The sequence below is a fragment of the Schistocerca americana genome, chromosome 4 (genome assembly GCF_021461395.2).
Source record: "Schistocerca americana isolate TAMUIC-IGC-003095 chromosome 4, iqSchAmer2.1, whole genome shotgun sequence".
Lineage (NCBI taxonomy): Eukaryota > Metazoa > Arthropoda > Insecta > Orthoptera > Acrididae > Schistocerca > Schistocerca americana.
The window spans coordinates 725,999,584-726,012,796 of record NC_060122.1 but is presented as its reverse complement, the minus strand read 5'-3'; the positions used below and the strand labels follow the sequence as shown (position 1 = coordinate 726,012,796).

The 13,213-nt window shown below is 38.5% G+C and overlaps 1 protein-coding gene across 1 annotated transcript in view; it reads left to right on the top strand.

The window, feature by feature from the left end:
* The window catches only part of LOC124613142 (BTB/POZ domain-containing protein KCTD3), a 263,811-nt gene that overhangs the window by 44,693 nt on the left and 205,905 nt on the right, over nt 1–13,213 (top strand). Inside the window, exon 4 of the mRNA XM_047141760.1 lies at nt 11,202–11,295. Within this exon, the coding sequence (XP_046997716.1) occupies nt 11,202–11,295 (94 nt within the window). The remainder of the gene's footprint in view (nt 1–11,201; nt 11,296–13,213) is intronic.

The window sequence follows — 13,213 nt, the reverse complement described above, 5'->3', positions numbered from 1 at the left end:
AATACTAAGTCACTGAATTTAAAATAAAAAAGTTTTTTTTATTTGTTCATAAGGTAATAAACGTGCAATACAACTACTATAATACTTATTTACAATGAACACATTACTGCACTGAAATGGTGCAGAAGTTATATTGTACTTACACACACACACACACACACACACACACACACATACACACATTTACAATGAACACATTACTGCACTGAAGTTGTACAGAAGTTATATTGTACTTTTATATACACCAATCAGTTGGTTTTACTGAGAAATTCATCAATGGAGTAGAAGGAGTTGGCCACCAATAAATCCTTTAGGCTTCTCTTAAATTGAATTTCATTGGTTTGTTAAGCTTTTTATGGCTGCTGGCAAGTTATTGAAAATGTGTGTTCCTGAATAATGCACACCTTTTTGTACAAGACTAAGTGACTTTAAATCCTTGTAAAGATTATTCTTATTTCTAGTATTGATTCCATGAATTGAGCTGTTGTTTTGAAAAAGTGATATATTTTTAATAGTAAATTTAATTAAAGAATAAATATATTCGGAAGCAGTATTTAGTATCCCTTGCGGTGGCCTGGTGTAATGTTAAGTGTTTTCGTGGACTTACTTGTTGAAGAATGCTGGTTCTGCTTTCTTGCAGCGCCGATGTCTTCTGCTAGAACCGGACGCTTCTCCGAAGATTTCACTGCTAGGAAGGGGAAATTTTCACTCTCTTGTTCTCTCTCTCTCTCTCTCTTCTTATTCAAAAATACGCTACTCTTGGAATATCATTCAATGCACCAGAACATATTTATTTCCACTTTGTACAAAAAACCAACTAAACTTTATGACGTAAGCCCACACATTACCGGGCACCCAAGATCAGTTAATTACACATGTTTGAACACAATTAATACATAAGCTTTTATCTTGACTGACTATCCATGTCCAGTCCACGTACTCTCAACAGCGGTTCAACATCTACTAAACAGTCACTATCTTGAGTCACTCCATTTGTTTTTCAACAATACAAAGCTACATTACTCTTTGCAGCCGGCCACGGAGCTTCCGGGCCGTATGTGTTTGTTCTTCGCAGGTCGCGCTGAACACTTGCCAGTGCCGACAAACTATCTCCCTTCCAGTTTTGCCTGCACAAACAATAAATGGGTGCAGTATCCCATGCTCATCCTTACGCCCTGCTTTAAAATAATGCGTGTTCGAAATGCTGGAACACAAGTGTCTCCAGACTTTTGTAAAATTCTGGGGGCACTACATATCCCTCCCCTTAGCTCAAACACTTGTTATTTTGCACACAACATATATTTTAATAATTTTTTTCTTATCACTTTTGTTGTTACTTTGTACTACATAAAAACATTATGTACAAAAACTCTCTTCCATCTCCATTATTTCATTAAGCTGTTGGTAATATCTTTCATAGACATAGTAGTAAGATAAACTAATAGTACAACAAGTATCAGCTATTTCCAATAGACTTATCTACTCTTGCTTCCATGATTGAGCCAGAATAAATCCCTCCCCTTAGCCAATTTCAAAGTTCAGGTGTTATTCTGAGTCGAGTCTTTACTTTTTTTTCTGTTTTCTATCTCCTCGTGCAGGACTCGTCTTTTCTATTTAAAAAGTTTTAGAATTCAAATTTACCAGGAGAAACTTTCCACTACAATCTCAGGTCACTATATCACCCTTTCCCTTTGGGTTCCAATCTAGGTAATGGTTGATACTATGGAAACATCTTCTTCCTCACCCTTGGGTAGGTACGCCCCTTCCATTTATACTAAACTATGGTACAGGTCAATCCCCTTTTTGGTGCCCCAGCCGCCTCTGGGTCTGCATACCTGCCTCTCTTTCTCTCATTTCATCTATATCAGATGCCCCCCCCCCCCCCCCCCCCAACCTTCTCTAACAATGATTCATAGTGTTGCCTCTTTTGTACTCCTCTGCACACTGTTTTATTTAAAATTTCCTGGTAAAATTTCTATCTACCTCTCCTTTCCTCCTCCTGAGTCCTTCAGCCCACCCACTTAAATTCTTCGTTTGTTCATTGCTTATAGCTCACTTATATAGCCTTAATAACTAAATATGTTTCGTCCATGGTTGTAACTTTATTTCTTTTCATCAGGCTATTCGGTCTGCACAATCCTATTATTCATCAGAAACTTATTTGACTCGATACCTCCGGCTTAATATATGTACTACTATAGCTATGAACACAGGTGGATATACACTTCGTCCCACCTTGTTCCTTTAGCTTAAGCTTACTATACCATTTCACTTGATATGTGCAACTGTCATTACTTAGTGCATGTGCTCGAGCCCTTCCTGAGCACTACCAAACGGAGTCTCGTCCTTAATCTTAAATTTGCAAACATAATCACTAACGGTACCCGGATTCTCTGAAAATACTGAATGGTATTTAGACAAAATTCTCACTAAATCTGTTTGCTGTTCAATATTTAACACTTCAGATTCACTTACCTTTTTGTGAAATTCGTCTTGTGGACATGCAGTATTAGTTAACTCTATCCCTGGAGACAACTGAGCTGACACGGTTAATTGTAATCTTTGGTGTTCAGATGTTTGTTTATACACATCGCTGTCCGTCACAAACTTAATGCAATGTTTATTCTTGGGTTCCCCCACATATACAGTTCTCTTCGAAATTTAGTATAACATTAAAATCGGTTAACCAGTCTAAACCAAACAATACGTTTCTATTTATGTCTTCCACTAGTAGCAAAGGTTGTCGAAACGTCGTATCACTTATGCGGCAGCGTGCCAAGGTTTCGTATTTAACAACCTTACTCTTCTTTCCAGTTATACCAACTATGTATACCCCAGTTACTGGTAAAACAGGTAAATTACTTTTAGTTTTTAATGTATTAAAGTAGTCCTTAGAAATAAGTGATACTTCACTGCCAGAATCGATGAATGTGTCTACTTTGTGGTTTTTCTATCTCTCCTGTTATAATGTTACCTTGTTAGTTTTATCTCATGCTTAGAGGCTACTGTTTATTGTGACTCCTTAAATTAGTCATAATCATGTAGTCATAATTGGTCTCTTTTAATACTAATATGATAGGATAGCTTAAGGGCTATAAATAGATTACAGGATAGTCAAAAGATTTGAAGGGAGTATGGTGCAGGAAAACTAATGTAGAAGTAACACCGAACCCAACTCGGGAACCGGCAGACGTCCCTCCGCCCGTTGACACAGAATGCCAATGTCCCTGGGGGTTTTGTACGTATCGTTGTATATCCTTAACATTACACATTCCCTTTTCTTCTCCTGTCACAGGATCTACTAAATATAGGGTTTTTTGGTGTACTATTGATTGAATACGATAAGGTCCTACGTATTTCAGAAAAAATTTGTGTGTTTCTTTTTTCAGGGCTGAACTTTGAGGGTGTTGTTTTACTAATACTAAGCTAAATCGTTTTAAGAAATGGGTGGGGTGCACCTCCCCACCTGGTTTGAATTTAGGAAACTGTCTCGACAAGTGTGAATTTGATCCCCATTGCAAATCAGTTATCATGTCCTTATTTAATATAATATTTTGGGAAACTGTGCCTTTCTCTAGTTTCTCCTGCATAAGCTTGAATTCTTTCCTCAAAGTTTCTAAGTCTTTCTTGGTGTTATCTAAATCAGAAGTTACTAGAGGCGAAGAGATGTCAACACTTAGTTTCTCTTCAACCTTTCATCCTATTAATTCTTCTACTTGTTCTTCCAAGCCATTCAAATTTATAAGCTCTGCAGTCGTTAACCTTTCTTTGAAGTTCTGTTCTATGGTTTCCACCCGTGATTTGATCCCTGAAATTTGCACCTGTACTAGGGGGAGCAACTTATCTTGTTTCTGGACATTGGTTTTTAGCGTAGTTAATTCTTGTTCGACCACATCAAATGTAACATTACATACATTTTTCAAAGAATCGTATTTTTTGTTACATTGTGTTTCCAAATTACTGCATTTACAGTCTAAATCATATTCTAATTTTTGAACTATTTTGTTTCATTTCTGTGTTCTAAATCCTTAAATAAAATATTTGTCTGTTCACTCAGGGAATCGGACAATTCTTTTTTCAATTCTTTTTACCATTCTTGCATCTGATTACTTTGGATATTAATTTGAGCCTCTAGTTTTGTGTTTTGTGATTCAAACTGCACTTTGATAAACCTCATTAATTCGCCTGAATCTGGCCCCTGTTTTTCAATTCCCATAGCCCCAACAGACTCTACGGATTGATGTTCCTGTTCCATTGTGTTTTGTTTTGCCTTTAATCTACTTATCATTAAAAGTACACTTGCTTATTTCCACAACACCCCACACTTCACAAACATTCAAAGGTCAGTAGTAGCTCATCCGGCATCGGTGGAAGGCGGCGTCGGCACTGGTGTACGGCGGTGTCAGCGCCGATGGACGGCGGCGTCGGCGTAGGTGGGCGATGGTGTCGGCTTTTGTGGATGGCTGTGTTGGCGTTGGTGTGATGCGACGTCGGCGTTGGTGTACGGCAGCGTCGGCGTTGGTGTGCGGTGGCGTCAGTGTTTGTAGGCGGCGGTGGCGGCGAGTTGAGACTAACTGCAGCGTTGTGCTATTTTCTTGATTCCCTTAATCATTTCACCATTTATCAACACAATATTTCTGGATAAGCATCATGGAATCGTTCTTCAGCTTCGCTGTTATCAGTTGCTATGGCAACTCCCAACTGATTTCCCCTTCTTTCTCAGGTCCTTTCTTTATGGTCGCCACGTTCTTGTGGTGGCCTGGTGTAATGTTAAGCTTTTTCGTGGACTTACTTGTTGAAGAATGCTGGTTCTGCTTTCTTGCCGCACCGATGTCTTCTGCTAGCACCGGACGCTTCTCCGAAGATTTCCCTGCTAGGAAGAGGAAATTTTCACTCTCTTGTTCTCTCTCTCTCTTCTTATTCAAAAATACGCTACTCTTGGAGTATCATTCGATGCACCAGAACATATTTGTTTCCACTTTGTACAAAAAAACAACTAAACTTTATGACATAAGCCCACACATTACCGGGCACCCAAGATCAATTAATTACACAATTTTGAACACAATTAATACATAAGCTTTTATCGTGACTGACTATCCACGTCCAGTCCACGTACTCTCAACAGCAGTTCAACGTCTACTAAACAGTCACTATCTCGAGTCATTCTATTTGTGTTTCAACAATACAAAGCTACATTACTCTTTGCAGTCGGCCACGGAGCTTCCAGGCCGTATGTGTTTATTCTTCACAGGTCGCGCTGGACACTTGCCAGCCCCAACAAACTATCTCCCTTCCAGTTTTGCCTGCACAAACAATAAATGGGTGCAGTATCCCATGCTCATCCTTACGCCCTGCTTTAAAATAACGCGTGTTCGAAATGGCTGGAACACAAGTGTCTCCAGACTTTCGTAAAATTCTGGGGGCACTACACCCTAGTTCCCTAAACAGGCTTCTGCAGGATGTTCTTGAGTTCACACCACATATAACTCTTACTGCATGTTTTTGTGCCTGGAAAACTTTAGCTTGGCTTGATGAATTACCCCAAAAAATAATCCCATATGACATTATGGAATGAAAGTAAGCTTAGTATGCCATCTTTTTCATTTTTATATCCCCTATGTCTGACACAATTTGAATTGAAAATAGAGATTTGTTAAGACGCTTCAGCAGTTTTGTGGTGTGCTCCTCCCAGTTGAATTTATTATCAAGCTGTAATCCCAAGAATTTGACACTGTCCGCTTCTTCTATCTGCTTGTCATCGTATGTTAGGCATATACTCGTGGGACATCCCTTACAAGCTCTGAACTGCATGTAGTGTGTTTTTTCAAGGTTTAGTCACAAAGAAGTGGCTAGGAACCAGTGATTAATGTCCACAAATATTTTATTAGCTGATCTTTCTAAGACTACACTTCATTTGCTATTTATTGCAATGTTTGTATCATCGGCAATCGTAACGAACTTGGTATCTGGTAATGTTACTGATGAAAGGTCATTGATGTATATGAGAAAAGGTAAGGGCCCAAAATGGAACCTTGTGGGACCCCACATGTAATTAATTCCCAGTTGGATGATGCCTGATAGCTTGATACATGTCTCTTTCCTAATAACACCCTTTGTTTCCTGCCAGAGATGTAAGATTTAAACCATTTTGCAGCATTTCCTGTTACACTATACTATTCTAATTTATTTAAAAGGATGTTGTGGTTTACATAGTCAAATGCCTTTGACAGATCACAAAATATACCAGTTGCCTGCAATTTTTTGTCTTATGAATTAAGCACATTTTCACTGTTAAGTGAAATCAATATCAGAACCCTTTAGAAATCCAAACTGTGACTTTGACAGTATGTTATTTGAGATAAGATGATTGTAAAGCTGCTTGCACATTACTTTTTCTAAAATATTTGAGAATGCTGACAACAGTGAAATTGGATGGAAATTTGATGCTATTTCTTTATCTCCCTTCTTAAACGGTGGCTTAACTTCAGCATATTTCAACCATTCAGGAAATATTCCACTGATAAACAACTGGTTACACAGATAGCTTAATATGTTACTTAGCTCAGAATCACATTCTTTAATTAACTTTGTTGATATTTCATCATACCCACTAGATGTTTTTGATTTTAAAGATTTTATGATGGACATTATTTCTGCTGGGGTAGTGAGGGTCAAATTCATATCATGGAAGTTACTTAAAATGTCTGGCCTGAGGTATTCCATAGCAGCATCTACTGAACCTGACAATCCCATCTTTTCAGTAACAGTTATAAAGTGTTTGTTAAAAAGTTGTGCAACACTATACACATCTGTCACCAATGTATCATTTACTCTTAATGCTATTTGTTCCTCTTCATGTCTGGTTCTACCGGTCTCCTCCTTCACAATATCCCATATTGTCTTTATTTTGTTATCTGATATGACTAACTTTTCCTTGTAATATATTTGCTTTGATGTCCGTATTACAGTCTTTAATATTTTGCAGTATTTCTTGTATGTGCTATAGCATCAACATTTTAATATTTTGCAGTATTTCTTGTATGTGCTATAGCATCAACATCAGAACTGTTTTGACCGCAGGACTGCTACGGTCGCAGGTTCGAATCCTGCCTCGGGCATGGATGTGTGTGATGTCCTTAGGTTAGTTAGGTTTAAGTAGTTCTAAGTTCTAGGGGACTTATGACCTAAGATGTTGAGTCCCATAGTGCTCAGAGCCATTTTTCAGAACTGTTTTGGATTTACAGATACAGTTTTCTTTTTGTTTTACAAGATACCCCTATTCCTTGAGTAATCCATGTCTTCTTTGTAGACTTTGCTCTAACCTTGGTAAGTTTTGGGGGAAAACAGTGTTCAAATAAGGTAAGCACTTTATTAGCAAAAGTGTTATATTTTTCATTCATGCCATGAGCACTGTAAACATCAGTCCAGTGAATGTCTCTGAGAAGTGTCCTAAAATAATCAATTTTTGGCTTATTGATAACCCTCTTGAGCTCAGATTTAACAGATTTTACATCCTGTTCAGTATTAACATTTAACAGAAGGAACTGCATGTCATGGTCTGAGAGGCCATTGACTATTGGTTCTGTAATATAATCTCTCTCTTCTATCAACCCCATCTGGTACGGATCCCACACTGGTGAGCAGTATTCAAGCAGTGTACTGTAACCTATTTCCTTTGTTTTCGGACTGCATTTCCTTAGGATTCTTCCAGTGAATCTCAGTCTGGCATCTACTTTACCGACGATTAATTTTATGTGGTCATTCCATTTTAAATCCCTCCTAATGCCTACTCCCAGATAATTTATGAAATTAACTGCTTCCACTTGCTGGCCTGCTATGTTGTAGCTAAATGATAAAGGATCTTTCTTTCTATGTATTCGCAGCACATTACACTTGTCTACATTGAGATTCAATTGCCATTCCCTGCACCATGCGTCAATTCGCTGCAGATCCTTCTGCATTTCAGTACAATTTTTCATTGTTACAAACTCTCGATATACTACAGCATCATCCGCAAAAAGCCTCAGTGAACTTCCGATGTTATCCACAAGGTAATTTATATATGTTGTGAATAGCAACGGTCCTACGGCACTCCCCTGCGGCACATCTGAAATCACTCTTATTCAGAAGACTTCTCTCCATTGAGAATGACATGCTGCGTTCTATTATCTAAGAACTCTTCAATCCAATCACACAATTGGTCTGATAGTCCATATGCTCTTACTTTGTTCATCAAACGACTGTGAGTAACTGTATCAAATGCCTTGCAGAAGTCAAGAAACACGGCATCTACCTGGGAACCCGTGTCTATGGCCCTCTGGGTTTCACATGATCGTCTTTTTCGAAACCCATGCTGATTCCTACAGAGTAGGTTTCTAGTCTCCAGAAAAGTCATTATACTTGAACATAACACGTGTTCCAAAATTCTACAACTGATCGACGTTAGAGATATAGGTCTATAGTTCTGCACATCTGTTCGACATCCCTTCTTGAAAATGGGGATGATCTGTGCCCTTTTCCAATCCTTTGGAACGCTATGCTCTTCTACAGACCTACGGTACACGACTGCAAGAAGGGGGGCAAGTTCCTTCTTTGAGTGAATCTCAGCCTGTCATGTGCTTTTTTCACGATTTATTATATGGTTGTTCCATTTTATATCACTTAGCGTGGTTATTCATAGATGTTTTAAATTAGTTACAGTTTCCTGTGGTTTTTTGCCATTATAATCGTATAGTAATGGATTTATTTGCCAGTTTATGCACAGTATGTTACATTTATTTGCATTCAGGGTCAACTGCCAGTTCTGTACCAGTTATCTATCCTCTGCAGGCCTTCCTGCAGTTCGCTACAGTGTGCTGACATTGCTAACTTCTTATAGCCAACTGTATTGTTTGCGAACACCCTTACAGTGATTTTGATGTTCTTCATTAGATTATTTATGTATGTTGTAAACAGTAACAATCCGTACCGCACTTTCCTGGAATACTCCTGAAGTTAACTTTACACTGTCAGTTTTGTTCTCTAAAGAGTGACATGTTGATTTATATCTGCAAGGAAGTCCTGAATCCAGTCACAAATCTGACATTTGGTAAGTTCTTATTGTTTTCACTAAACAACACTGAGCTGATTTCTAAAGCACATTGGATCTCGTGAACAAACAGAGTGAGCTCAGTTTCGCTGGATCTCGGTTTGCGGAATCCGTGTTGATTTTTATGAGGAGATTTTTGTTCTCTAAAAATGTCACAGTGCTTGAGGATGAAACATGGTACAAAATTCTACAGTAGATTGGAATCAGCAGTGTAGGCCTATAAATATGTCCATTCGACCTTTGACCTTTCTTGAAAATTAGAATGACAATCACTTTTTTCTAGTCTCTAGGTATACTTTGTTACTCCAGTGACAAGCAATAAACTAATGTCAGAAGGGGAGCAAGTTTTTTTCTTCATAATCTCTGTAGAACCTGGCGGATGTGTCATCAGATTCAGATGTCTTTCCTCAATTAAGCAACTGTTACTTTCTGCTCCACAATCAATATGTGCCTTTTCAGTGTTAGTGCAAGGGTTGGACCAAAGAACCATATTGTGATGTTTCTTGACGAAACAGTTTCGGAAGGTGCATTCAAAAGTTTGGCCTTCTCTAGATTTTCCATTTTGGTGCCATTATGATTGCTGAGCAGCTAAATAGGTGATTTTGGTCTGCTAACTGACACTTCAGAGTGGCTTCAGTTGCCAGAGACTGCAGTTGTGTGTTGTGAGTTGCTTTTGTGGGAGGGTGTGTGTGTGTGGGGGGGCATCGCTTATTTTTGACGAAGGTCATACTGGCCGAAAGCTTATTTGTGACAGTCTTTTTGTTGTGCCTATCTGCGACTCAGCATCTCATTGCATATACCCTAGTTAACAGAAGTGCTAAAGACCCCAATGTCAAATACTCTGAATATTACCATCCCACAGACACGTGTATGGGAAACATTACATGCGGAAAACCTGTACCCATTTTACATACAGTGTGTCCAAAATCTCCACGTTGGCGACAATGTCCAACGACTTCAGTTCTGTCACTGGGTAATTGAGAATAGTCATTTGCTTCCATACATACTATTCACTGACGGAAGCCCAGTTTTCATGACATGAAATAAACAACACACACAGTAATCATCGATGGTCACGGGATAATACACATGCTTCAGTGGATAGCAATTTCCACGTTCGTTTTGCCATAAATGTTTGGTACAGCATGATCGGTAACCTTTTGATAGGTCCATATATTGTCATTCAACAATTGAAGGGAGAGAGGTAACTGCATTTTTTGGAAAATTCATTTGTGGAACTATTGGAAGACATTCAAGCGAACTGGAATGTATTTTCAAAATGACGGTGCCCCTCTACAAGTTACTTTACGTGTGAGGGACCATCTCAACTGCACCTACCCTAATCGCTGGATTGGCCGTGGCGGTGCTATTAACTGGCCTCGAAGATCACCTGACCTTACACTTTTAGATTTCTGTTTATGGTGTTGGAAGAAATCAGAGGCGCACAAAGTGAAGGTAAATACACGAGATGAACTGTTTTGTTGCATCATGGACACTGCTAAATTGATTAGGAACCAACCACAGGCAATTGAACAAGCAACACAACATGTTATCGCTAGAGCGCAAAAGTGCATTGACGTTCATGGTGGGATATTCGCACCTGTTCTGTGAACTGTACAATACCTGCACGATAAGTGTTAAAGCCGTTTGTAAAAGATGTGGTATGTCTTTTTCAACTGAATACACGTAACATGCATGTTGTAATGTATTATGTACTAAATGCAAAGTGAATAAACATTGTGTAAAAATGTGTAACGTAACTGTATGTCTCTGTAACATTGTTTTTAAAAATGTGTAACATAACTGTATGTTTCTGTAACATTGTTTCCAAGAAAATCACGTTACGGTCCAGTTGTATTGCGTATACGTTCATGTTGTGCACATCAGTTTTGCAGAATTAAAGTTCTTTTCAATACCCATACCTCCCTAATGAAGCATTTGTGGACCTATGTTCATACAACATTTTTTGTTCAGAATTACTTATACTATCACTGTGTAAAATATTGACCTTTCCTCCCCAAACACCCCATATAAGTTGAGATTGGATATAAAATTAATAAAAGCAGTTGATTTTAAAAATTATCATACAGTGTTTGTTAACAAATTTCAGGTTCAAACTGGATGGATCCTTTACGTGTTCAAATAGTGAAGGCTCATCACAACTGGATTGTTGTTGCATATGCTCACTTTGTTGCATGCTACAGGTTGGTATACTGAGCTTTGGAATCATAGTATATTAGAGTGCATGTAACTGTGTATTAAAACTTGAACAGTGGCTCATCAGTTCATATACAAAAATGCTTTATCTGATCAGATATGTTTTATCTTTAATAACAATTGTAATAATAATAAAAATAATAATAATAAATAGTAATAGTAATTGCATTTTGTAAGTGAAGACAAGATCATCTATTTTATTCATTATTCTACTTAGTGCGGTGTTAGACACTACAGTTGTATTCCTAGATGTCTCACTATGTTCTTCCAAAGTGGCACATGTAAAATTCAACCTCTTTGGTGTTACAATGTTTCATACCTTTTTATGTGAACACTTGTTATGTCTGTATGTGTGAATGAAAGATGGCATCAGAAATCAATGGATTCCATTATTAAAAAGTGGGGAAAGAGAAGAGGTCTATTAGATTTTATGTTTTCATATGAGTAGATGACTTAGAAAGTGGAGTATTATAGAATCATTAAGAATTTAACTATGGATTGCAACAAATGTGGCTTGAACATCTGTTTTACATAGAAGGCTAGAGAACATTCCAGTTGTGTTGAATTATAATGAAGGGGTGGGCCTAAGACTATCTTTATACAGGGTGTACTTAAAGTTCAGGAACACTTTAAATTATTTACAGATGTCATACATATTGCATTTTGAAGAGATACTCTGAAAGGTCTTTTTTTTTACAAGCATTCGATGTGCGAACCATGAAGGACCTGGCAGACGTCAATACGGTAATTGAATTCTTGCCACATGTGTCCCAGTATGGCCTCTTCGATTGTGGCAGTCGCTTCCCTTATTCTCTCCTGGAGCTCTGCTACATCACGTGGTAGAGGCAGTACATACACCAGATCTTTAATGTGTCCCCACAGAAAAAAGTTTCACAGAGTGAGATCTGGTGATCGGGGAGGCCAATTCATGAAACAGCTGTCCCCTTCTGTAGCACGGCCGATCCATCAATGCGGCAGCTCCATGTTCAGGTACCCACAAACTTCACAATGAAAATGGGGTGGAGCCCCATCCTGCTGAAAGATGAATGGAGAGTCTGATTGCATTTGAGGCATCAGACATTGCTGCAACATTTCTGGGTAGGAATATCGAGTGACAGTGCTCTCGGTGAAGGAGAATGGCCTGTACAGTTTTCGATGTGATAAGGCACATAAAACATTTACCTTTGGGAAATCGCTCTCAAATTCAATGCATTCTTATGGATGCTTTGTACCACAGATTCGACAATTATGCCTGTTCACTTTCCCATTGGTGTGAAAAGTGGCTTCATTGCTAAAAATTAAGCTATCAACAGTGCCATCCCCATCCTCATTTAATTGTTGCAACTGTGAACAAAACTAAAAACGCTTGTCTTTGTCATCGTCATGGTTTCATAGACAGCTTCTGTTGCAGGACTTTCCACACTGTTATTGGAGCCATTTCGAGTTCATGGGATGCACAGCACACTGATTTCTTTGGACTCCTTATGAATGTCTCTAGTACGCACTCCACATTCACTTCACTCACACTGGGACATCCACTTCTCTTTGCCGGGCATAAGCAACCTGTCATAAGGAATTTATTGTGCCAGTGGTAAATGGCATTTCTTGTTGGTGGCTTCTTACTGTACTTGGTTCTAAACATCCATTGAATAGCTGTAGCACACTTGTTTTTGTTGAACTCCAACACACAGGAAGCTCACTCTGCACGTGAACTCACCATGTTTGCAACTAGCTCTGGCTATCAGCAAATTACCAAACTACGCTGTGGCGGTATACATAAAAAACTGTCAGGGGTTCTCTTCAAAATGACATATGTATGACATCTGTACAGTGTTTGGTTCTTGTGCAACAAATAATTGAAAGTGTTCCTGGACTTTATGTACACCCTATATAATGGTAAACTTG